This window comes from Marmota marmota, unplaced genomic scaffold (assembly GCF_001458135.2).
Source record: "Marmota marmota marmota unplaced genomic scaffold, marMar, whole genome shotgun sequence".
NCBI lineage: Eukaryota > Metazoa > Chordata > Mammalia > Rodentia > Sciuridae > Marmota > Marmota marmota.
Window position 1 is genome coordinate 773,778 of NW_025999869.1, and position 27,415 is coordinate 801,192.

The window sequence follows — 27,415 nt, forward strand, 5'->3', positions numbered from 1 at the left end:
CCCCTCCCTCCTCCTCCTCCTCCTCCTCCTCCTCCTCCTCCTCCTCCTCCTCCCTACCTCCTCCTCCTCCTCCCCAAAGACATTTAACCACTGAGCAATATTCCCAACCCTTTTAAAATAATTTATTTAGAGACGGGGTTTCTTCTCCTTCTGGAGTGAACCCAGAGACATTTAACCACTGAGCAATATTCCCAACCCTTTTAAAATAATTTATTTAGAGACAGGGTTTCTCTGAGTTGCTCAATGCCTTGCTAAGTTGCTAAGGTTCTCTTGGAACTTGCATTCCTCCTGCCTCAGCCTCCCATGTCATCAGGATTACATGTGTGAGGCACCTGCCCAGCTCACATGGTCTTTCTTGTTATACACTGTAAACAAACTTGGATGAAGTCTCATGGGTCTTGTGTATTTTTTATTTTTTATTCTAATTTATTATACATGACAGCAGAATGCATTACAATTCATATTACATATACATGGGACAATTTTCGTATCTCCACTTGTAGGCAATGTATATTCACATCATTCGTGTCTTCTTCATATATGTACTTAGGGTAGTAATGTCCATCTAATTCCACAATCTTTTTTTTACGCCCTTGTTCCCTCCTTCCCCTTCCCTCCGCTATGCCATATCTAGAGTTTGTCTAATCTTCCCATGCCCCACCCCAGCCCCACTATGAATCAACCTTCTTATATCAGAGAAAACATTTGGCATTTGGATTTTGGGGACTGGTTAACTTCACTTAGCATTATATTCTCCATCTCCATCCATTTACCTGCAAATGCCATGATTTTATTCTCTTTTAATGCTGAATAATATTCCATTGTTTATATATATACCACAGTTCCTTTATCCATTCACCTACTGAAGGGCATCTAGGTTGGTTCCACAGTTTAGCTATTGTGAATTGTGCTGCTATAAACATTGATGTGGCTATGCCCCTGTAGTATGCTATTTTGAAGTCCTTTATGTATAGACCAAGAAGTAGGATGGCTGGATCAAATGAGGGTTCCATTCCCAGGTATTCTCCATACTGTTTTATGTATTGGCTGCCCTCATTTGCAGTCCCACCAGCAGTGTATGAGTGTGCCTTTTCCCCTACATCCTCGCCAACACTTATTGTTGTTTGTATTTTTAATAGCTGCCATTCTGACTGGAGTGAGATGAAATCTTAGAATAGTTTTGATTTGCATTTCTCTAATTGCTAGAGATGTTGAACATTTTTTCATGTATTTGTTTATTGATTGTATATGTTCTTCTGAGAAGTGTCTGTTCAGTTCCTTGGTCCATTTTTTTATTTTTTTATTTTTTTTGGTGTTAAGATTTTTGAGTTCTGTATATATTCTAGAGATTATTGCTCCATTTAACATGTGTGTGGTAAAAGTTTGTTCCCAATAAGTATGCTTTCTATTCATCTCATTGATTTTTTTTTTTTTCCGAGAAGAAGCTTTTTTGTTTGAATCTATCCCATTTATTGATTCTTGATATTAATTCTCTAGGAGTCTTATTAAGGAAGTTGGGGCCTAATATGACATGATGGACATTTGGGCCTACTTTTTCTTCTAATAGACACAGTGCAGTGTCTTTGGTTTAATTCTGAGGTTTTTGATCCACTTTGACTTGAGTTTTGTGCATGGTGAGAGACAGGGATTTAATTTCATTTTGTTGCATGTGGATTTCCAGTTTTCCCAGCACCATTTGTTGAAGAGGCTATCTTTTCTCCAGTATACGTTTTTGGCACCTTTGTCAAATATAAGATAACTCTAATTATGTGGGTTAGTCTTTGTTTCCTCTATTCTGTATCATTGTGTATCATTGGTTTTGGTGCCAATACCATGCTGTTTTTGTTACTATTGCTCTGTAGTATAATTTAAGGTCTGTTATAGTGATGCCATCTGCTTCAGTCTTCTTACTAAGAATTGCTTTATCTATTCTGGGTCTCTTATATTTCTAGATGAATTTCATGACTGTTTTCTTGGGGGGATTTTGATTAGAATTGCATTAAATCTGTATAGTGCATTTGGTATTATGGTCATTTTGACAATATTAATTTTGTGTATCCAAGGATAATGCAGATATTTCCATTTTCTAAGGTCTTCTTTAATTTCTTTCTTTAGTGTTCTGTGGTTTTCATTGTGGAAGTCTTTCAATTCTTTTATTAAGTTGATTCTCATGTTTTTTTTTTTTTTTACTATTGTAAATGGGGTATATGTCCTAGTTTCTCTTTGAGAGAATTTGTCACTGATGTACAGAAATTCCTTTGATTTAGGAATTGATTTTGTATCCTGCTACTTTGATGAATTCATTTACTAGTTCTAGAAGTTTTCTGGTGGAATTTTTGGGGTCTTTTAGGTATAGACTTACATCCACAGCAAATAGAGCTACTTTGCGTTCTTCTTTACCTCTCTCTTTAATATCTTTCATCTGTCTTTCATCTGTCTAATTGCTCTGGCCAGTGCTTCAAGAACTATGTTAAATAGAAATGGTGAAAGAGGGCATTCCTGTCTTGTTCAAGTTTTTACAGAGAATACTTTCAATTTTTCTCCATTTAGAACAATGTTGGCCTGGGACTTAGCATAGATAGCTTTTACAATGTTGAAATATGCTCCTGTTATCCCTAGATTTTCTGGTGTTTTGAACATGAAGAAGTGCTGTATTTTGTCGAATGCTTTTTCTACATCTACTTAGATGACCATATGGCTCTTATCTTTAAGTCTATTGATGTGATGAATTACATTTATTGTTTTCCATATGTTGAACCAACCTTGCATTTCTGGAATGATCCTTACTTGATCGTGGTGTACTCTTTTTGATATGTTTTTGTATTCAATTTGCCAGAATTTTATTGAGAATTTTTGTATCTATGTTCATTAGAGATATTGGTCTAAAGTTTTCTTTCTTTGATGTGTCTTTGCCTGGTTTTGGAATCAGGGTGATATTGGCCTCATAGAATGAGTTTGGAAGTGCTCTATCTTTTTCTATTTCCTGAAATAAATTGAAGACTATCGGTATAAGTTCTTCTTTAAAGGTCTTGTAGAATTCAACTGTGTATCCATCTGGTCCTGGGCTTTTCTTGGTTCATAGCTTCTGATGGTGTCTTCTATTTCATCACTTGAAATTGATCTTTTTAAATTGTGTATATCATACTGATTCAACTTGTACAAATCATATGACTCTAGAAATTTGTCAATGCCTTCAATATTTTCTATTTTATTGGAGTACAAATTTTCAAAATTAAATTTCTAATTATCTTCTGTATTTCTGTAGTGTCTGTTGTGATATTTTCTTTTTCATCACATATGTTAGTAATTTGAGTTTTCTCTCTCCTTCTCTTCTTTATCATGGCTAAGGGACTGTCAATTTTATTTATTTTTTCAAAAAACCAAACTCTTGTTTTGTCAGTTTTTTTTCAGTTGTTTCTTTTGTTTCAATTTTATTTATTTCAGCTCTGATTTTAATTATTTCTTGTCTTCTCCTGCTTTTGGTGTAATTTGTTCTTGTGTTTCTAGGGCTTTGAGATGTAATGTTAAGTCATTTATTTGTTGACTTTTCCTTCTTTTAAGGAATGAACTCCATGCTATGAAATTTTCTCTTAGAACTGTCTTCATAATGTCCCAGAGATTTCAATATGTTGTATCTGTGTTCTCATTCACCTGTAAATTTTTTTAAATCTTCTCCTTGATGTCTTCTGCAACCCATTGTTCATTCAATAGCATGTTATTTAGTCTCCAGGTGTTGGAGTAGCTTTTATTTCTTATTTTATCATTGATTTCTAATTTAATTTCTTATGATCTGATAGATTGCAGGTTAGTTTCTCTAATTTTTTATGTTTGCTATGAGCTGATTTGTGGCATAATATATGGTCCATTTTATAGAAGGATTCACATGCTGCTGAGAAGAAAGTGTATTCTCTTGTTGAAGGATAAAAGATTCTATATATGTCAGTTAAGTCTAAGTTATTCATTGTGTTATTGATTTCTATAGTTTTTTATTCATTTTTTATTTGGAAGATCTATCCAATGGTGAAATATGTGTGTTAAAGTCACCCAAAATTATTGTGTTGTGGTCTACTTGACTCTTGAACTTGAAAAGAGTTTTTTTGATGAACATAGATGAACATTGATGAACATAGATTGTTTGAGGTATATATATTTATAATTGTTAAGTCTTGTTGGTGTATGGTTCTCTTGAACAGTGTGCAGTGTCCTTCTTTATTTCTTTTGATTAAATTTAGTTTGAAGTCTACTTTATTTGAAATAAGGATGAACCCCTGCTTGCTTCCACAGTCCATGTGAGTGGTATGATTTTCTCCGACTTTTCACCTTCAGTCTATGGATGTCTTTTTTTTTTTTTTTTTTTTGAGATGAGTCTCTTGGGAGCAGCATATTGTTGGGTCTTTTTTTTTCCAATCCAATATGCTAGTCTATGTCTTTTAATTGGTAAGTTTAGGCCTTTAACATTAAGGGTTATTATTGAGACATTTTAATTCCCAGCCATTTATGTATATTTTTGATATTTAACTTTACTTGGTTTCTCCTCTGATTAGTTTTTCCTGTAGTGTAATACAGGATTTTCATCATCATTTTTTATTTTCTCTTTGTGGAATATTTTGCCAAAAACGTTCTTGTAGTGCAGGCTTTCAAGGTATAAATCCTTTTAACTTTTGTTTTTCATGGAAAGTTTTTATTTCATCATCAAATCTAAAGCTTGATTATGCTAGATATAAGATTCTTGGTTGGCACCCATTTTCTTTCAGAGCTTGGTATATGTTGTCCCATGATCCTTGGCTTTGAGTGACTGGATTAAAAAATCTGCTGAGATACAAATTTGTCTCCCTTTAGATGTGATTTGATTCCTGTCTTGCGACTTTTAAGATTGTATCCTTATTCTGTATGCTAGGAATTTTTATTATAATGTGCCTTGGTGTAGATCTGTTGTAATTTTATATATTTGATCTCCTGTTAGCCTCTTGTACTTTGTTTTCCAATTCATCCTTCATGCTTGGGAAATTTTCTGATATTATCTCACGGAAGAGATTGTGCATTACTTTGGTTGGAAACTCTGTGCCTTGCTCTATCCCAATAACTCTGAGATTTGGTCTTTTTATGCTGTCCCATAATTCATGGATGTTCTGTTCATGGTTTCTTACTATCTTCACTGTGTGATCATCTTTATTTTCCAGATTATAATCTTTGCCTTCATTATCTGACATTCTTTCTTCCAAGTGATCTAGTCTGTTGGTTATGCTTTCTATTGAGTTTCTTATTTTATTTATTGTTTTCTTCATTTCAAGGGTTTCTGACTGTTTTTTTTTTAATATTTTTTTATTTATTTATTTTTTAGGTGTAGATGGACACAACACAATGCCTTTTATTTTTATGTGGTGCTTAGGATCGAACCCGTGTCCTGCCCCTGCTAGGGGAGCGCTCTACCGCTGAGCCACAATCCCAGCCCCCCTTTTTTTTGTTGTTTTGTTTTTCAGAATTTCTATCTCTTTCTTGATGTAATCTTTTGCTACCTGTATCTGCTCTCTTATGTCTTTGTTGGAGTAATACGTTTTTGCCTATATTTGCTCATTTAGATCATTCTTTAATTCATAGATCATTTTAATTATGAGCCTTCTGAACTCCTTCTCTTACATTTTATCAACTTTGTTTTCTGTGGGTTCGGTTATTATAGCATCCTGGTATTTGGGGGGCATTTTACTCCCTTGTTTTTTCATGTTGCCTATATGTCTTTCTTTCTTGCAGTGTGGATCTAAGATATTACAGTTTATACCCTATATTCTTGCAGTGTCCTTGCAGATATTCTGTACCTCACCTTGGTGTTGGGCTTCCTGACCCTGCTGGTGTTCCTCAATGTATGCTACTGCAGCCAAAGTTGGTGGCGGCAATAGTCAAGGTAAGGTGAGCCTTACACTGATTTTGGGATGCCTGCTCTGAGACACAGCTGCTTCTAGGCCCTGTCTGTTGTCAAAAGGTAAGGGCTACTGCATGGTAAAGGCTATGACAATGTCTGCAGTGTTCCAAGATGGAAGTGGGTTAGGGTTGGGCTTCCAGGTGAGGGAGGGTGGTGAAACTGGGTCCTCATATGTCGGTGTGGGTGGATCTAGGCCAGGCCTGAGCTCCTGCGAGGGTCTGCTGGTATGAAGAGGCGGTCCTCTGCCAGAGCCTGAGCTCCAGTGGGTGTCTGGCAGTGGCAGGATGGACCCAAGCCTACTGTGAGCCTGGGTCCCATGCAGGTTGGTGTGGGAGAATCTCCAGCACCATGTTTTTAAAGGATAACTCTTCTCCAACACATGCTTTTGCCACCTTTGTCAGGTGTCAGATGGCTGTGACTATATGGGGTTTTCTCTGTGTCAATGCATCATATTGTTATTCTTTGAGCAATATCTTAGTGATCATTCTTTTAGTTTTTTCTTACCAAAGTAAGATTTTATTTTTTCTCAGATTCTGGTAGATAACTTTGCTAGATACAGCAATCTTGGCTGGCAATTTTTTTCTTTTAGGTATTTGAAATATTGTCGCTCTTTCATTTTAGGGTCTAAGTTGAGAAGTCAGTAGTGATCCTTACTAATGTGCTGCTAAAAGTTATCTAACATTATTCTCCTACAGCTTTTCCTATTTTTCCTTAGTTTCTACGTTAGACATTATGATTATGATGTGTCTTAGGTAACTTCTGTTTTGATCTTTTCTATTTGACGTTCTTTATGCATCCTGTATATGTATTTCCATTTTATATCTAAGGTTTAGAATGTTTTCTGCTATTTATTTTATTGAAAAAGTTTTTAATTATATCAGTCAACATCTCCATCTTCTCTTCTGTCCTAATGACTCTTACATTGGTTCTTTTGACTTTGTCTCAGAGTTCTTGTATGCTGCCTCTTTAAGGGTTCAAATTGTATATGAATTTTCTGATCATAGCCTTTTAGTTGTTTTTATTTTTTCATTGCATACTGAGTGTTCAAGTTCAGATACCCTGCCTTCAAGACCTGAATTGTGTCCTCAAGGCCTGATTGTCTATGGGATCTAATCTGTGGGTGATACTTTCAAGTGAATTTTAACTTGATTCATTATAAGCTTCATTTCCAGTACTGAATGATTTATTTTCAGAATGTCTATTTCTTTATTGAAATTATTTTTTTACCCACTATATTTGTTCTCTTAATTTGTTCCTTTGATTAGCTTACTTTTGCTATAGTCCTTCTCTGGAATTTTGTCCTTTTCTATATTTACGGGTTCCTTGTTGACAATGGGGAAGGGTACAGTTTGGGTAATGAAATATTTCTGGAGGCATATGGTGTCAATGGCTGTACCAAATGTGAGTCTGCTAAATTTAACTGAATAGTGAAGCAAAAATTGATTATTTTTATAAGTTGTATTTAATGTACATTTTACTACCATTAAAAGGTTAAGAAAAAATAAGGTTAATCTAGACCCGGAGGACCTCCTTCCCAGTATAAATATACCATTTTTGTTCAATTAGATGAGACTATGGAAAGGAAGTCTAAGAACATTCAAGGTATTATCTATAATTTTAAAAAATGTAATATTGAAAATTTTCTAAATAATACATCATGAAAGTGAGAAATGCTATCCCTTTTTACCCATTTTAAAACATGAAGATATTTTTGTGATTTAATAGTAATTTCTGACATAAGAACAATTTGAAATTAAGTGTAACCAAAAGCAGATTAAAGACTGTTCCCTGAGTAACACTTCTAATGTGTTTATTTTAAATATTTTGCTTCAATTTTGATGAAGTAAATTTGCTACCAGATGATTCAGAACTGAAGTACTCATGTAGACACATTATTGTGATGCAATAAATTATTAATAATACATAAGATACTTGAGTAATAGCATTTGTTTCTTTTCCATTTGAACTGAGCATTAACATGCCTGGGATACATGTTTTTAAAAAAACAACAAAACAGAACTGGTTCCCATCTTGGAAAAAGGCCAGTCAGTCAGTGCTGGTTTTGACTAACTTCTGTGGGCAATGTCTTAGTGGAGATTTCTGAGAAGCACCACACACGTGCAAGCACACACACATGGCCAACTTCTCTCCGTGTAAATTTGGGTGATGCATGGTTGCCCCTGAGTCTTCCAGGAATCATCTCAATGGCAAATAAAGGAATAAAAGATGACTATGGACATTAGTTTGAAAATATTCAAAAACTTTACCCAGAAAATGAGTTGACAATGGGTACGTGCTAGGAGCACTGTCAGCTACCCAATCCAGGAAATTGATGGAAGAGAAGTAAGAAGAAAGTAAGAATAAAAATATAAGGGTATTTTTATTGTATTATTGAAGTTGAGATTATTAGATTAATTAACAATTGCCACTTACAAAATAAATACTAGAGAAAGTAACTTGTAAACTTATTTTTTTTTTTTACCAGAGAACTTTAGTGAGACAGATAAACCCACAGTAGATAGATGATACATGTAAAGAAAATAAATAAGAGTACCAAGAGACAGGGTGCAGAGGAAAGAAAATGGCCATGTGTATTTATACCAATAGGTTACATTAGGTCATTAGTACCTTAACTATATTACTGTTTATAGAGTATCAGTAAGGTTGCTAATTCTGCAGTTACATTCCATAGTTACAATATGTAATGTCAGGAGCTTTGTGCAGCTCTTAAGAAAGTCCATTGTCTAAAGTTTCTGTTAGGCAGGCAGATCCAGGAGCACCAAAGCTGGTGAAACACTGCAGTTTACCTAGAAAGCAAGTTTCTTTATTCCCAGGAGTTATGTGCCTAAAATCAAGTTCAAAAACTAATAAAATTCTTAACAGAGCTTCCTTGTGAAGAACATTGCTACAGTGGCCAGGCATCCCATGTCTTTTACATGGAAGTTTCCCAGCAGCCAGGCATTCTGCATCTTTGCACAGAAACTTCCTAGCAGCCAGGCCTCCTATGCCTTTGCTCAGAAACTTCCTAGCCACCACGCATGACACAATCACAAAGTTTATCAGAGACCCCAATTCCACACACAAAACCCCTACCGCTCCCCTTTCTTGTTTCCTAAGGCATTTTGGGTGAATGATATTTGTTTATTCTTCACGCTGGTTTGACTACAATTTGATACCCAGGAAGCTGAGAACACTGGGTCAGCATCTAGGGGTATGTTGCTTTTCAGTCAGGAGCAAACGGGCTTGTGTTTTTTGTTGAAAATGTTGGTGCCTCTAAACCATTGGCATGGAAAGAACACATAGGAGGGGGACTCCTCCTAAGAGACAAAGTGACACCAGTCTGTGCAATGGAGAGATGTGTATGATTGGGACAAGTGAGCATGAGCTCACAGATATGTTATGAGACCCAGGGATGGCTGAAGCCACAGATAATACCAAATCCTATACAGTTTTTTTGTACACATATATGCCTATGATTACCCTTTCTATAAAACCTGAAAGTCCTACTCAGCCCCCGGAGCCAGGGCTAAGGACATGGTTCTCTTGTCTTCCTGGTGTACCTGCCCTGATCAAAGTCCTTTCCTGCTTTTCATAATGACCTTTTCTGTTTGGTTTTGGGATAAACAGAGGACCTGACCTATGGAATCACCAGAGTCAGGTCTCTGCCTAGGACTTCTCTAAAGGTAGAATGTAGAACATCTACATTAAGCACAAGGTGCTCATTTTATTTCCACCACACATTGCTGTCCTAGAGGATTGCCTTCTTTTATTTTTATTTTATTCTGCGGAAGATGGAACACTGAGCCAAAGCAGGAACACCAGTTGCTTCCTTTTACAACTCAGGCTGCCTCCTCAAAAGAGCAGAGTCCAGGAGGTGAAGAGAATTACTAAAATAATTGTCAAACTGTTTTCATTTTTAGATATCATGTGATATATATGATATCTTTAAATAGTGTTTCACAAGTTCTGAGATTGTGTTTTGCTAAGTTGCCTGAGGTCGAAGCAGATTGTAGTGTATACTGTATATCTTTATATCTAGCTATCTAGATCTTTTTCTTTGCCGTCCTAGGGAACAAACCCAGTGGGGTCGACCTCTGAGCCAGGTCCCCAGCCCTCTTTATTTCAAGACAGGGTCTCACTGTTTACAGAAGCTGACGTGAACTTGGGCTCCTGCTGCCTCAGACTCCCCAGGAACTTTGCTGTCATTGCTGTTCGTTTCCGTGGTGAGATTACAACCCAGGGCCTCACTCGTGCCAGGAAAGCCTCTCTCGTGGAGCCACAACTCAGTCCCACACGTCACCTTCTGTGCCAGGTTCCCAGCAAAGGCTTCCTACCTGGATTATTTCCCATAACAGCAAAGAAGCGGCACCGAAATGGGCTGGAGTCACGAATGTGTCACTCCAGCCAATTTGAGCCAGTGATCGGATAATCCTAGCTGTCAGTCACGGTGCAGAGGCGTGCCTGGAGGCGGTCCATCAGGGACGCCGGGTGGAACTGTCCAATCAGGTGCGCCTACGTAGGGGAAGGGCGGGCTTTCGCAGTCTCGCGGCCTTTTCTTCCTCAGCAACTTTGCTCCTACGGTTCCAGCCCCCTCGTCCTCTCTTGACGCTGAGCAACCTGTGTCCCCCGTGAGCTTGGGTCCCCGAAGGTTCCTCGCGAGGACACCGGATCACTACTGAAGTCAAAAATGGTGATTTTGCGACTAGGGCTGACGGAACCCGCTCAGCGCCTGCCTTGGGGCCCCGGCGTGCGGGTGAGCTGCAGAGCGTGCGGCCTTGTTTGTCCCCGTTTGCGGGTGGCCCTTGGTGGGTGTCTGTATCCTAGTCCCGCTGTGCTGGCGGGTCCCCGAGGTCAGCTGCAGAGCGGTGCGGCCCAGTCCCCACTGGCGCATGGCCCTGGGCCCTTTCCTGTGGGTCCTCGGGGTGAGCTGGGCGGCCCAGGTTTCTAGGTCCCCTCCTCTCCCTGCTGGTTGCCGGCTCCCACTCTTCCAAATGTGTAGAAGCAGGGTCGCTAATCCACTTTTCTTCCCCTGGTGTAGCTCCTCAGAAGGCTGCTGGAGGTCATTAAAATTGCAGTTGCCTCCTGCATTCATTCTAAAATCTCATCTTTCTCTCCACTTCACATCATTATCAAATATTCGTTCTTCCTACTATATTTCAAACGGGTCAGTTTATTAACTTTCACTTTTCCTCTAGTGAAATATTGAGAAGAATATTTTGTTTTTCTAATGGGGATCAAAACTAGGGAAGCTTTATCAGTGACATCCCCAGCCCCCCCCCCTTTTTTTTTTCAAAATTTTGAAATCTTATCCCAGTTGTGTCGGAAGCTGGCCTCCAACTTGTGATCCTCCAGCCTCAGCCTCTGGAGTCCCTGGAATTACAGGCCTCTGCCAGTATCTCTGGCAAGAATAACAATTTTGAAAGCATTTGTTTTCTGTTTCTGAATATTATACTTGAGGGGAAAGAATAATCACTTGACACATCCCTGTGTTTGGGTAAAATAACTGCTTAAAATGAAATAAGGTAGTTGGTTGTTATTGGTACTAGGGTTATGGAATCTTGGGCTACATCCCAGTCCTTTTTTGTTTGTTTTGGGCAGAAATTGTTTGTTTCTTTTACTTGGTTTTCATTAGTTATATATGACAGTAAAATGCACTTTGACACATCATACATAAATATTGAGTGTAACTTCTCCTTTTTCTGGCTGTACATGATGTACATTCATACCAGTCATGTAGTCATACAGGATCTGGCTATGTTGCCCTGCCTAGCCTGGAACTTTTGATCCTCCTACCTCAGCTTCTCAAGCTGTTGGGATTAAAGGCATTGGCCACCCCACCTAAGGAAAACAATTTATTTTAATCAACTTATCCTGAATGATGTGTGTGTCCCTCCCTGGAAGAGATTGCATCCCTTCCCTCCCCTCCCCTCCCCTCCCCTCCCCTTCCCTTCCCTTCCCTTCCCCTTTTTTTTCCCTTAAAACCGGGGATTGAACCCAGGAGCACTTAACCACTGAGCCACATTCCCAGCCCTTTTTTATATTTTATTTTCAGAAGAGATCTCTGTAAGTTCCATAGGACCTCACTAAGTTGCTGAGTCTGGCTTTGAATTTGGCAGTCCTCCTGCCTTAGCCTCTCAAGCTGCTGGGATTATAGTTCTTCACTACTGTGCTGGGTCTACATGAACTTTTATAAAACAAAGTTATGTTTCAATACATTAACCAATTGCATTGGTAGGAGCATCAGATTGGTGGGCTACAGCAAAAAAAAAAAAAAAAAGGAGGGGGATTTCTTCTGTAGGTCTGTTGTTATTGCATTCTTAGCTTTTGAAAATGGTGGTTATACATCTGGTAAGCTTCGTGATATAGTCTGAGAAATTTATTAGTTTCAGAATTCTGATACAGAAATTAAGGTAATTGGCTATTGAAGGGCTTAACATAGCCCAAGATAATTGTTGCTCTCCATACAGAACCCTGTCTTTCCACCCTCATGGTGATCTAGTTAACAGAAGTCAAGTACTCTGAAGGTTTTTTGATGTAGAGCAACTTCATAGAAAACTTCAGTTCACACTTGTAAAAATCATGTGCTTCTCCTTTTATCTTTCTTAGGTGTAGATACCATATCACAATTTCTTGAGCAGAGGTTCCCTTTGGACCCTTCACAGGGCCCTATGTCCTCAGCCACTATCCTTTCCTGGGGCGTCCACAAGGTGCCCACAGATGTCCTGTGCCTTGGAGGGTGCAGGGAATTTTGGGCCCTGGGTCAGCTCCTCTTAGAAGACATCTTAAGGTGTGGGGTGCAGCCTCTCAGGAGCAGCTGGATGCTTTAGGGCTAAGGGATTTCCTGGAACAGGCCTCATCTAGATAGCTACCTCCTTGGGACATTGTTTCTCCCAAGCCCTGTTTCTATTCCTTGAAGACAGGTGGACAGTGAGCCTGTGGATGCTGGTGCTGAGGGGCCAGGTCAGCAGTGATTCCTGGCCTTGCATTCCCTCATAGTTGTGAAGGAGGAAAACTCTGCCAGAGCATAAGGACCACCCACCCCAGTGCAGTGCTGTGCAAACCTGAAAGCCTCATAGACTGGGAGTCATGGTCCAGGTCTCCTGGGAGGGTGATCATGGAGTGTTTCAGTGAGCAGGACCAGGTGGGAGATGTCCAGCTGGCAGGAACCTTACCTGCCTCTTGAGTCTGACACGTCTATGCTCCCTCAGCACCAGCTGTTTCTGTGTTTATCACTGTGAAATGATCTGCTCACTTATTCAGAGCCAAATATGATGAAATATTATGAAAGAAGGAAGAAAGAATTGGATTTAAAAAAAAAAAGTCTACTTATATTTCCATATGTTAAATATCCTAATTTACATCCAGAAGCAGTGTGCACACCTGTAATTCTCACTGCTCCAAAGCCTGAAGCAGGAGGGTTAAAAATTTGAGGACAACTTTAGCAACTTAGCGCAACCCTAGGCAACTCTGTGTTAAAATAAAATATAAAAGGCTGGGGATGTGACTCAGTGGTAAAGTGCTTCTGGATTCAATCCTGGTTACCAAAAAGGGGGAAAAAGTGATAATTTATCTTTTGCTACCCCTCAGTATGTAGAGAAATTTTGTGAAATTTGATCTTGTCTTTTCAGTGATTTCAAATTGACTACTAGGTCCTTGACTCCAGAATGCCACTTAAGAAAGAGATAAATTCTGTCTTGCATTGTTGCTGCAGAACATGAATCCATTTCTATGAAAAAAAAGTGGATACATTTATAAATGAGGATTCACAAAAACATTAGTTTCTCACAAGGTGGAGAATTTGACAGGAATGACAGTTTGTTGCTGTTGTTATTGATTGGACTTGGCAGGTTCATGTTAACTGTGTGGTGTTTTGGTATCAGGAACGGAACCCAGAAGTGCTTAATCACTGAGCCACAACCCCAGCCCATTTTAAATTTTTTGTTTTGAGACAGGGTATCGCTAAATTGCTTAGGGCCTCAGACCTCCAAGCTGCAGGGGTTACAGGCATGTGCCATCACACTTGGCTTGTTGGTAAATTTTAAAGACAATCTTAGCAATACCTAAAATACCCAAATGTGATAATTTAATCACTAAATGACTTATCTTTGAAATAGTAAGTGATACAAGTTTTCTGAAAAGATATATGTGTCTAAATAAGAGTGCTGATTTCCCTCACAAGCAGTCTCACCATGTCACCTAATTCCTGTTCCCACCCAAGTACCTCCTCTTTGGACCATCCCTTTAGGAGCTGGACTATTAACTTATGAAATTTGGGAGTTACATAAATACTGTGTCTATACTCACTGTGATCTGTACAACATTTTGGCTGGTTTTAGATATGGTCTACTATTTCCATTTTTAGAAGTAGTTTTTGTGAAGTTCAACAAGCACAGCAAACCCGGCCCTGAATTTCACAGAATTTACTAAAATGCTCAGAGTGTAGATCATGGGGAAGTTTAGTCTCCTTAGTCTCCTTGGTAGGAAAGTGTATTGTCTTTCCATTAATTGCATTGTATTTTATGCTTCTCATTGTGTACCTTTTCTATTATAATCATTTTTTAATCATTCATTAGAAGTATTTTAGTTTAGTGGGTTGTTTTGTTTTGTTTTTGTGTATGTATGTGTATGTGGACTGCTGGAAATTGAACCCAGGGCCTCATGAATGTTGGCAAGTGCTCTCCTAATGAACCACTCCTCAGCCCAAGAAAATTAATTTTATAGACTGTAATTTATTTATTTACTTATGTATTGAGTATTGGGGATTCAAGCCAGGGACTTGCTTATGCTTGTTATTCTTCAAAATATATTTTCAACTTTGTAAAAGCATTTTCCAGGTGGGTGGGTGTTGTACTAGGGATTAAACCCAGAGACACTTGACCACTGAGCACATCCCCAGCACTTTTCATTTTTGTTTATTTTAAATTTTGTTTTAGTTGTAGATCGACAGAATGCCTTTATTTTGTTAATTTTTTTGTGGTGCTCAGCATTGTACCCAGTGCCTCACATGTGCTAGGCAAGTGCTCTGCCACTAAGTAACAGCTCCAGTTCCCCCATTTTTATTTTTGATTAAAATCAGGTCTCACTAGATTTCTGAGGGCCTTGGTAAATTGCTGAGACTGGCCTCAATCTTGCCATCTTTCTGCCTCGACTCTCTAGTTGCTGAAATCACAGGGGCACAGCATCACACCAGCAGTTAGAACTACTTTTAAAGATAAATCACCCATTTCTCTCTAGATAGAAACAGTATTGAAAATCAGTTTTCTTTCTTTTCCCCATAGTTTTGAAAATTTGTATATATAACTTTTACTCTTTACTTTATCTTCATTATTATGGAAAAGGTAGTCAGTATGTAATATCTTTTCATATGTATATATTTGTGAATCTTCCTTGGCATGGTAGTTTACTCACTTCTTTATTAAGTTAAGTTTATTTTTCAGAGCAATTTTAAGCTTATATAGTATATTAGTCAAGGTTCTCTAGAGGAACAGAATCAACCGGAAGAATGATTACAGGATGGGGGTTTATTAGATTGGCTTACTATCCCACCAGAAGTGGGATAGTCCACAATGGCTGTCTGCAGGCTGGAGAGCTGGAGAAGTAGTAGCTGTGCAGTCCAAGATACTGAAGCCTCAGAACAAGAGGGATCAGTGGTGCTAGCCTCATCTGAGACCCAGTGCATCTGGAAACTCCCTGGAGAATCACTGGCAGAGTCTGCTTTGGAAGGCTGATATACTCAGGCTGTCACAGCAGCCGTGGAAAACCCATTTGAGATGAAAGGAGCTTACATCTGATGCCTCCTTGTTTTCCAACCTTTATTCTGTCCAAGCTACCATCCTAGTGGATGGTGCTGCCCATGCCATTCATTCCTAGATACACCCTCATGGACACACCCAGGAACCTCTTAATCATCCACATCTTTAAATCCCATCAAGGTGACAATTCAAATGACCCATTACATATAGTATCATACACCCCTTCTCTCCAGCGTATAGTCTCCTCTGTTTTCAGGATCTTGTATTGGTGTAGTATGTTTGTTAGTAACTGAACCAGTATCCTACATTTGATGAAGACAAGTTGATGAAGCATCACTTTATAATCAGCTGATGTCCATCCTTTACATTAGGGTTCCTCCTCTGTGTGATTGTGTGTGTCATGTATTCTACATGATAATGTCATACAGAAGATTTTCACTGCCCTGAGAATCCTATGTTCCACCTGTTAATCATTCCTCCCCTTCTGCTGTTCCCTCTCTGCTCCCTAACTCCCTTGAGCCCATTGGTCCTGCTGGTGCCTTTGTATGGTTGGCTTTTCCAGATGTTGTTGACTTAGAGTCTTACTGCACTTGGCCATTTCAGACTGGCTTCTTTCACTAACCATCTGCATTTCAGGGTGTTGTATCTCTTTAGGCTGGAGAGCTTATTTTCTGTGTGGTATTCTTTGTGTAGTTAATTGCAGTTTGTCCATTCACTTTTTGAAAGGTGTATCTTTTTTGCATCTAGCTTTGGGCACTTCTGGATATGGCTGCTGTAGTCACTGCTTTGCATATAATTTTCATCTCATTTGGGAAGACACCTGGGAGTGTGATGAGTTAATTGTAGAGTGCACCGTGTTTACTTTGTAAGAGCATGACGGGTTGTCTTCCAGAGAGGCTGTTGTCCTTTCCATTCACATGAGCAAGGAAAGAGTTCTTGCTGACTTAACATTCTCACTGTCTTTCTGTGCTGTCAGTATTTGACATTTGACCACTCCAGTGAGTTTGTGGTGGTACCTTGTTGTTTAATTTGCAGTTTCCTAATGGGGTGCTGGTGAACATCTTCTCATACAAGTATTTGCTGTCTATATTTCTTGAATAAGTGTCTTTCAGATTTTTGCCCATTTTTCAGGGGATTGCTAGCTTTCTTACTGAGTATTTTTCACGTATATTGAATATCTGTCCGGTGTGATTATGTGTTTTGAAAACATTTGTCTAGTTCTCCAGCTTGTCTTCTCATTCTCTTAAGTGTGTCTTTTGAAAAAATGGAAACTTCTTTTCAATAAAGTTCTGTTTACCACTTTTTCACTCACAGATCATGTTTTTCATATTGCATATGAAGCCATCATGCCCAACCCAGATTTGTCTGAGAGTACCTCTGTTATTTTTATGAAGTTTCAAATTTTTAATTTAGTTGTAGAATATATAGGCTTTTTTTGTGTGTGTGGTGTGTGTGTGGGGGGGCGGGGTAGGAAGTGAACCCACAGCCTCCTATATGCCAGGAAGGTGCTGTGCTAGAGCTGCAGCCCTGTGTCCTACTTGTAAACAGAGTCTCCACTGAGAGCTGACTTTGTGACATTTGTGAAGTGAGTACATTTGTAAAGTGAGTATATTTCATTTCTTTGAATGTTAATGTTCAGGTGTTTTGGCAACATTTTCCAAAAGAGTATGTTTTCCACTGATTTTTCCTTTGCTTCTTTGTCAAAGATCAGTGGAATATATTCATGCTGTGCTAAATACTACACCATCTTAATGACTGTAGCTTTTTTGTAGTTCTTAACCTCAGGTAGTGTCCATCCTGTGGATTTAGTTGTCATCACTGTGTTGGTTGTTCTGGGTCTTTCGTGACTGAAAATGTAACTTAAAAGATATTTTTTTGGGATTTCATTGAATTCATAATAATGGATTACCATAATCCAAATTGGTAAGAATTAATAACATTGAGTCTCTTAATCTGTGAACATGAAATATCTCCATGTATTTGCCTTGTCTTTTATAATCTCCTTAGAAACTTGCTTTTTTTGTCATACAGATTTTTGTCAGGTTTATATGTCAGTATTTCTTTACTTTTTTTCTTCGTATTATATAAGTGGTGTGTCTTTTTGTTAATGTTTTGTTTTGCTTTCTGGTGCTGTGTGTTGGACTCAGGTGTGCTCTACCATTGACCTACATCCTCAGTCCATTATCTATCTATCTATCTATCTATCTATATATATATATATATATATTTTTTTTTTTTTGAGACAGTCTTGCTAAATAGCTCAGGCTGGCCTCAAAGCTGTGATCCTCCTCCATTGGCTCCCTGAGTCCAGGGATCACAGGCATGGTCCCTGTGCCCAGCTTGCTGCTATCATCAGTATAACAATAGTCCTATTTATTAACCTTGTGTTATACAACCCTGATGTCACCTCACTGATTTTCATGATTCTTTGGTGTATTTCACATAGAGTAGAGGATCATGCTCTCTCTCTAAGAAAATTTGTGTTTTTCTGAGCTTGAGTGTGTTTTTTCATTATTCTTGACTTTTTTCTTTAACTATTGATATAATCATGATATTTATTATTTAGCTTTTAGTTGTGATGGATAAAGTTAATTGGTTTTTAAATTGTGAATCAGCCTTGAGTAGGTGTAAATTCCTTCTTGGCCTTGATGTGTAATTCTTATTCATTTTTGGATTCAGTTAAGTAACATTTGTGGAGGAGTTTTGCACTTATGATCATTAGAGTAATTCATAGTTCCTTTGTTTATCTGTTTAATTTTGATAATATTGTAACATATGCCTCAGAAGACATTAGAAGGTGTTTACTCTGCTTCTGTGTTCTGGAAAAAAAAATGTAAAAAAATTAGTGGCAGGGCCGGAGATGTAGCTCAAGTGTCTTTAGTGCTCTCACCTGGCATGCGTGAGGCACTAGGGTCGATCCTCGACACCACATAAAAATAAAATAAAGATATTGTGTCCACCTAAAAGCTAAAAAATAAATATTAAAAAAAAATTAGTGGCAGTTCTTCAGTGTCTTATGGAAGCCTGTATGACCTGTCAGAGCCTTGTGTTTTCTTTTTTGGGTAGTAATTAGTTATTGAGTCAATTTCTTCAGTAGGCTTCGGCTCATCTGTTTTGTGTATTTCTCCTACTCTGTAAGTTGTAGGAGATTGTCTCTCTCAAGAGTTGGTCCAGTTCTTCTAAGTGACCTAATTTGTTTCAAGCACATGTTCACAATGTGCTTGAAGTGCCCATGGATGGTAGCAGTGGCTCTTTTAATTCTAATGGATAGTTTCTCTGTTTTCTTATTTCTTTAATTTTATTGTATTTTTATACCTTTATTTTATTTATTTACTTTTATAATGAGGATTGAACCCAGTGCATCATAGGCAAATGCTCATTATGCAAGCACTTCACAACTCCAGACCCTGTCCTCTGTTTTCTTAGCCTCATATAGGTTTATCAGTGATGCTGATATTCATGAAGAACTTGGTTTTGCAGACTTCTGATTTCCTGATTGAGGTTTCATCAATCCCTCTCTGTCAGTTTCCTGCGCTTAATTTATGTTTACCTTGCTCTTCTTTCTTTGGTTTCCTGAAGTAGAAGGTTCAATTATTGCTTTCTGTTCTTCTTATTTGAAATTTTCTTTGGATACCTGTGATATCATCCAAGCACTATCTGTCCTGTTTTCTACAGATTTCCTATTGTGGACTTCTACATTTCATTTTCCTCAAAATGGTCAACTTTTCCCTTGAGTTACCTCTTCCACCCATGTCTGTTTACAGACCTGTGTTTCACCTCCCATTCCCTGGAGACTTTCCAGCTGCTTCTTTTATGATTTCTGCTTTAATACCCATATTCTTTGAACATACTTGGGATTTCACTGGTGTTACACACTGTTAGGGTGTGGTTTATGGCTCAGAATATTACCTGTCCTGAGGAGTGTTACTGTGACTTGAAGAAGACTGTGGGCTTCCTGTTGGCTAATGACCAGGGAAGCCCTCCTGTCTGCTTCTCTGCTACATGGTCTCAGACCCAACAGAGTTGTACTGATGTCTTCTAGTGTAACTGTGGATTCTTCATTGTCCTGGGCAGTTCTTTATATCTCTGCCTGGTGTATTTTGAGTTTGTTTCAGGTGCATGCATATTAAAAATTTAAGACATTTAATTAAATTCTAGCCTATTCCCACCACTGTGGCACATGCCTGTAATCCCAGTGGCTCAGGAGGCTTAGGCAGGGGGATCACAAATTCAAAATCAGCCTCAGTAACTTAGGCCCTGAACTACTTAGAGATATTTTCTCTCATAATAAAAATAATTAAAATTAAAAGAGCTAGGGATGTGGCTCAGTGGTTAAGCACCCCTGGATTCAATTCCTGGAACAAAAAATAAATAAGTAAATAAATAGAAAAAAATAGCCTAGTGATTCTTGAGTCTGATCTTTCTCAGGGATTATCAACCTCAAGGCATTTAATTTCCACTGATGAAACATGTTTTTCTATTTCTCAGTATTCTATATACATTTTTGTTGTTGTTGTTGTTTAAAAGTGAATGAAAATGTGTTTCCCCTTTCTCCTATGTTGCTTTTCCTTTATGCAGTTGCCTAGAGACTGCATTTTATATGCTATGTGAAGTGAATTAGCTCGTGTTCAGCCTGTTTGACAGATTTCCCTGAATGCCACTGTGGTAGGACAGAATGGAAACTGTTTAAGAGCTGACAGGCTGTAGTTTTGCAGCTTGACCCACAGCAGCTCTGCTTACTGACATTTTATCATGGAGGCTTGCAGCAGCTGCAGGTGCCTGTAACAAGATAACCACAGTAGCAGAAGGAGCAAACAAAGTATCAGGGAAAGAACAATCCCTCTTGATGTTTAGTGGAGAAAAAGTCCCTAATCTGTAATGAGCTGGGTGCTTAGGCTGTTGACAAGTTTGTGCCCAGATAAGGAATATAGAATTCACCCTCTAATAGATTGCACCAACTTCCATGACTCAATGCCCTCAAAACTTGCTTATGTATAAAAGTAAAAGCTTTGGGATTTATTCCTCTAGGCTGTGGTGCCACTAATAAACTGTTGCTTCCAGATCTCAGTGTGCTTGCCCTCATTTTCACCTACACCAGAAGCTAAGGAAGAACAATAGGAAACAGTGAGAGCTCCTCCTCTGGTTTCTGTGGGTAGCTGTGCAGTGGTCCTATTTAAAACTCTCCTGTGCCTTTACTCTGCAGCACCCAGCCTGGGGAAAAACGAGTGCTAAGCATGCAGGTCTGGGTACTCTCTGAAAGAACTTCTTCCGGCCTGTGTGGGCTTCCTTATTTCTTCAGACCAACTGGTTTGTTTGTTTGTTTGTTTGTTTGTCTGTTTGTTTTGAGGGATACTGTGGAGAGAACCCACGGGTAGTACACAAATGAGCCACATCCCCAACACCCTCCTTTTTAATTTTTTTTTTTTTAATTTTGATTTAGGGTATTGCTAACTTGCTTAGGGCCTCACTAAGTTTCTAAGCCTGGGATTGAGCTTCCAAACTTCCTGCCTCAGCCTCCTGAACCTGGGTGTTTTTGAAACCTGATTTAAAAAAAAAAAACCTCTTCCTGTAGTTTTCTTTATCAGATTTTAGGTGATGGTTGAGTGTGTAAACAGTAATTTGCTGTTATTGCCAGATGCAGGCTGTTTGCTTACTTAAATCCTTCTCAGGAATTTCTACTAAGTTTTTACAGTGATTGCTTTCTGACTTAGAAGAGTGAGAGGTTGTTTTAGATATTAAGATAGTCCTGTGATGTTTTTAATTAAAAAATGCAGAGACTTTGATAAATCTGTGTACAGTGTGGAGCCAGTGACCAGGGTTTCACAATGGGATGTCAGGCTGCTGTCTTGCACCACAGAGGCCGTCTTCAGGGCTAGTGGAGGTCACACTGTGCTGCTGCTCTCCACTCTTCCTCATGACTGCTTCCTGTAGCTATGATGAACTTTCAGTGCTCTTGGGCATGGTTAGGTTCTTGTTCTGATGCTTCTGCTTGTGTTTCCACTTTTCTCTGGAGGATACGCAGATGGAGCAGCTTCCTCTTCCTGGAACCATTTTCATCTCAAATGTAAATGACTTTCCTTCTTCACAGATCAACAGATCATATTTGTGTGAGTTTATTTGGGGACTGTTCCAGGCTCTCTGATCTGTTCTTTTTTATGGTAGTACTATCATGGCTCCAATCTCTCTGTTTGTGTCACTTTGGTGTGAGTGTTAATATTTTTCTTTACTGCTTATCATTTTTGTAATATTGTTTAGCTTATTCTTCTATAAAAATAATATTTTCACTGGGTGCAGTAGTGCATGCCTTTAATCCAAGATGCTGGGGAAACTGAGGCATGAAGATCACAAGTTTAAATGCTACTCTCAGCCACTTACAAGGTCCTGAGCAAGTTAGTGAGTACTGTCTCAAAATATCAAATGTGCTGGGGATGTGGTTTGGTTAAGTGCCCTAGATTAAGTCCCTGCTTTTTTTTTTTTTTTCTTTTTAATTTGCCCCACAATAGATAGACAAATAAAACTAAAATTTTTGTAAGTTTATTAAAAAAGTTTTATTCTTTTACATTTGAATGTATAATAAATGGACTTTTATCAACAGAATATAGGGATGCAGTGCCTTTTGCCTCTAGATTCCAGTTTGTTGGGATCATCATTGTGATTTCTCTCCATGACACATGCTTTTGCTCATCTTTTCATGTTGTGAAGGTCAGTCTACTGAAGGCTTTCTCTTGGTCTTTTGCTTACCTCTGCTTATACTGTACTGCTCAGGAGGTCACATATTTTAAGTCCTTGAGTATGGTTTTATGTCAGTGGCAGGGGCATGTTCTGGAAGGTGATCTTTTTGGCTGTTCCATCATTATACAGACATCATAGCATGCTTATAGATGTATATGGAGTGGCCTGTTTCACATACAAACTGTGAGGTGAGGATTCTGGGCTGCAAAATGCTGCTTTTTTCCTGGAAGTGCTCCTGTGTTAGGTTTGTTTGCACAGCATCATTACAGGCACAAGAAATCTCTTTCATAACAGACAACCATTGCACATGTGGCCCATCTTTATTCAAAGTGCCCTTGAGCAAAACATGGCTATGTGGCACGTGATTGTACCTTATGTTAGTGAAGTGGCTGCTGTTCAGAAGAGTTTTAATCATTGGACATTCATTGTTGCTTTGAGGTTTAAAAAAGTAGCTTATTCTTATTAAGATTATTGTTTTGAGACATAAAACTTTTTAAGGATATCATTTGGACAATGTGACATCTTGGGATCATTGAGTTTTTTCTGAGACACTTGCCATCTTTCCACTTATCCCATTCTGCTTTGACATTAACCATGAGAAATTATCAAATTGCTGTGTTTATTAATCATTGTACTTGTTTATTGCCTAATTTGGTTCTGGAGTAAATCACCTGCAAGCTTCTGATTGTTCTCTTGGTGTAATCACATGGATGATCTCAATCCCCAGTTAACACATTGTGACAACCTTTATGAAAGGTTTTCTGAATATTATCTATGAGGGAAACTCCTTAGTGACCCCATGCCCAGAGGTTGTAGGTGAGGGCTGATTCTAGGCACTTCTTTAAGGATGGAACAATAGACTTTCAGAAGGAAACAGGAGATCAGTAAATACCATGTTGTTTACAATAATTGTGTAGGCACAGGGAGCCACTGTGCTTGGCAGGATCTGTCCCAAATGCTGAGTTTCCTGATTACAGGAAATTCCTACTTACTGTGCTTTCTTTTCTAAAGGTAAGTAATACCAGGAGTGCTAATATTAGCTCTCTACTGCACAGGATGTTGTTAAGACTTGTAATGGAAGTGCAACCAAAAATGAAGTTGGGAATGACCTTGAAGCCTGTCTTACTGTGAACTCACCAAAGAAGGGTGTAAAACACTCTACTGTTTGCCTTTTGAGCAGCCCAATTCTAGTATTGGAATGGCTATGAGGAATTGAGTGCAGTAAATATTTGATGGACCAAATCACTGAATTAATTGGGAGACCAGAGAATCATGTGAGCATCATGCATATTGAGTGTAGATTCCTCATACTGTCAATCTCTCCTGGCCTTCACTACACACACATTTGAGGATATTTTAGGTCTCAGTGACCTTTGAGGATCTGGCTGTGAACTTCACCCAGGAGGAATGGGCTTTGCTGGGTCCATCCCAGAAGAAACTTTACACAGATGTGATGCAGGAAGTCCTCGGAAACCTGGCTTTTATAGGTAATGATGATGTTTCTTTAATTAATCAAATAGAGAATTCATGTTTATTTTGGTCATTTATGAAAAACCTTAAAAGGGAATCATTTGGTGAATTAATACAGCATAAAAGGCACCTAGAATTTGGCAAAGTTTTTCTAGCTTCTAGAAGTTTATAATGATTGTTCTGGGTTGGCATTTTAGGAAACAAATGGGAAGAGAAGAACATTGAAGATCAGATCAAAAAGTCTGGGAACAATCCAAGGTAACTGTATTCACAAGAGGAAGCAATATCTGAGAATATCATATAATTTGTAAAACAAATCAACCAAAGAAATATGCACAACTTGAAATGTATTTATTCTTATAAGTTTTTTTTAACCAGAAGTATATACTTAACTGTAACAGATAGTCAGTCTTTTCAAAGTACTTGACATGCAAAAAGTACTGTGAAACTGCATATATGAATATCACTATTTGGAGAATAGCCATTGGGAAGCTGTGTTGCGAAGGATTGTTTCCTTTCAATCTCTTTATTTTCGGGCAATTTGAACAATTTGAACACCTAGCCTTCACCTGATTTTTGGTAGTAATGTAAGCCTAGGACCCATGAATAAATAGAAAATCATGAATGGATCAAGCATTGATAATGTGCTGGTCATTCTTCACAGAGGTCATATGGTAAACATCAAAGGCAAAGAAGATAGTGTGGGGAAGCTTTCAGTGAGTTTCCAATTCTTAACCTGACAAAAGAAAAATTTTAATAGAGTAAATCCATGTGACTGTATTATGTGTGCAAAAGACTTCATATGTCCTTCATTCCTTCATAGGCAGATCACATCTCACTCTGGACACAAACAGTACAAGCATGAGGAATGTGAAGAAAATCCATGTGAATTTAAACATGGCAGGAAATCTCTGGTTTCTCTCAAAAGTGTTCAAACACAAATGTTAACACAAGCTGGAGATGGACATTATAAAAGTACAGTATGTGGGAAAGTCTTCAGTCGTTCCAGTTCCATTCAAAGACATGAAGAAACTTCTACTGGATGGCAACCCTATGAATGTAAACAACGTGGAGAGGCCTTTTCTTCTCTCACAGGGGTTCAAGGACACATGATAACACATAGTGAAGATAAAACTTTTAAGTGTAAGGTATGTGGAAAAGCCTTTCATTTTCCCTCTTTATTTAGAAGACATGAAAGAATACATTATGGAGAGAAACTCTATGAATGTAAACAAGATGGTCAAACCTTTATTTCACTCACAAATCTTCACAGTCACATGATCATGCATACTGAGAATGCACATTTTAAATGTAAAGTATGTGGGAAAGACTTTGCTTATCCCAGTTTATTTAGAATGCATCAGAGAACGCACACTGGAGAGAAACCCTATGAATGTAAGCAGTGTGGCAAAGCCTTCGCTAAGCCCTCTACCCTTCACTTACATGAACAAACACACACTGGAGAGAAACCCTACGAATGTAAGCAGTGCGGCAAAGCCTTTGCTAAGTCCTCCACCCTTCACTCCCATGAACAAACTCATACTGGAGAGAAGCCCTATGAATGTAAACAATGTGGAAAATCTTTTGCTAGATCCAGTCAGCTTCACATACATGGAAGAACACATACTGGAGAGAAGCCCTATGAATGTAAGCAGTGTGGCAAAGCCTTCACTCAGTCCTCTCACCTTCACTCACATGAAAAAACTCATACTGGAGAGAAACCCTATGAATGTAAACAATGTGGAAAAGCTTTTGCTACATCCCATCATCTTCACATACATGGAAGAACACATACTGGAGAGAAGCCCTATAAATGTAGACAATGTGGAAAAGCCTACACTACTTCCTCTTACCTTCAAATACATGAACGAACTCATACTGGAGAGAAGCCTTATGCATGTAAGCAGTGTGGCAAAGCCTTCACTCAATCTTCTACCCTTCACTTACATGAGCGAACTCATACTGGAGAGAAGCCTTATACATGTAACCAGTGTGGAAAAACCTTTGCTAGATCCAGTGACCTTCACATACATGAAAGAATGCATACTGGAGAGAAACCCTATGAATGTAAACAATGTGGAAAAGCCTTTGCTAGATCTAGTGACCTTCAGATACATGGACGATCACATACTGGAGAAAAACCCTATAAATGTAAACAATGTGGAAAAGCCTTTGCTAGATCCAGTCACCTTCACATACATGAACGAACTCATATGCAGAGAAATCATACTAATGAAAACAATTAGCAAAGTCTTCTGTTTTTACTGCTGCACTTATAAACACGTAGGAAGTTTACTGGAGAAAAATCCTTGGAATGTAAATTGTGGTAACTCAATATTCCTTGTCAATTTCAAAGACTAGAAAGGACTCACACTGCAGAATATTTTTGGGGGGTGGGGGCGTGATTTAGTCCAGTGGTGCTCTACCACTGAACCATAATCCCCAGTTCTTTTTACTAAGTCTCTGGGATTACAGGTGCATACCACCATGTCTAACTGAATAACTCTTTAAATGTGAAAATTTGGCAACTCATTCCATTTTCCTAGTTGTCTTCAAAGCCATTTCACTCACACTGGAAAAAAACTCCCTGAATGTGTGATGTTTCATTTTTCTTCTCATATATGGAAATACTCATGGAGAGAAGCCCTGTGAATGTGAGAAATGTGGGACACCTTCTAGTTTTACCAATTTCTTCTAAGGACTGAGATGATTCTTATTGAATGATTCATGCAAAAATAAATAAATCCTATTCAAGTAAGAAATGTAAAGCCTTCAGATATTCCAGTTTTGTTCAGTTGTATGAAAGGACTCATACTGTAAAAAACCCTATGGATAAGCAATGTGGGGCAGTAGTCAACTTTCACAGTTTCCTTCAAATGTCGTGGGCAAGTCACTCAGAAAATACTGAATCCCAGTTTTGTCCAAATTGAAGAGTTTTTATTTCAACCAGCCAGGACTTCTTGTTACAGGACTAAGTTATCTCTGCAGGAAAACAGCCTAGAATCTCAACATTTTAGGATATATAAAGGCAAAAACCTCATTCAGGTTGACAGAGCAACCAGCAAGCAAGCAAGCATGCAAACAGTAATACAAAATCTGAATAAAGTCAGTAGTGAAACAATGCAATGCTCATAATCATATTTTTATTCTCATTTAGTATTTGTCATGGGATTTTCTATAATCATAATCAAAAGAGAAATGGATCAAAGTGATCCTAGTTAAGTACAATTAAAGAATGGCTACTAACTTCTAATTAGTTATTCCCCGATAAGATATATTGCCCAAAGAGAAAAATGGGAACCAAAGAGACCAATTTCCCATTGTTTAAAAATTGCTATTTAATGTTGCCAAATATGCTGTGCTAGGCAAATTAGTAATGGATACAGAGGTGGGGTTTTCCCATGGGAGAAGAATTTCTTTCATGATAAGGAGTCTGTTTGATCATTTCCATATAGCTGGCCCATAACAAAAAGATATAAAAGGGTTCGCATCAGGGAAAATCCTTCTGCCCTTTAAAAAATGTGGTAACATGTTCAACTCTCTA

The 27,415-nt window shown here is 38.4% G+C and overlaps 1 protein-coding gene across 5 annotated transcripts in view; it reads left to right on the plus strand.

Moving 5' to 3' along the window:
• The window catches only part of LOC107147952 (zinc finger protein 709-like), a 49,313-nt gene extending 22,876 nt beyond the window's left edge, over positions 1-26,437 (plus strand). The window contains exons 2-6 of one of the 5 annotated variants that reach the window (XM_048815093.1): positions 23,762-23,888; positions 24,069-24,129; positions 24,695-25,522; positions 25,691-25,971; positions 26,057-26,437. In XM_048815093.1, coding sequence (XP_048671050.1) covers positions 23,762-23,888; positions 24,069-24,129; positions 24,695-25,522; positions 25,691-25,971; positions 26,057-26,232 — 1,473 coding nt within the window. In that variant the 3' untranslated portion in view covers positions 26,233-26,437. Of the gene's footprint in view, positions 1-10,458; positions 10,671-23,761; positions 23,889-24,068; positions 24,130-24,694; positions 25,972-26,050 lie in introns of those variants that run through there. The other 4 variants (XM_048815086.1, XM_048815100.1, XM_048815074.1 and 1 more) reach the window with 4 other exon arrangements.
• The last annotated feature ends 978 nt before the right edge of the window (positions 26,438-27,415 follow it).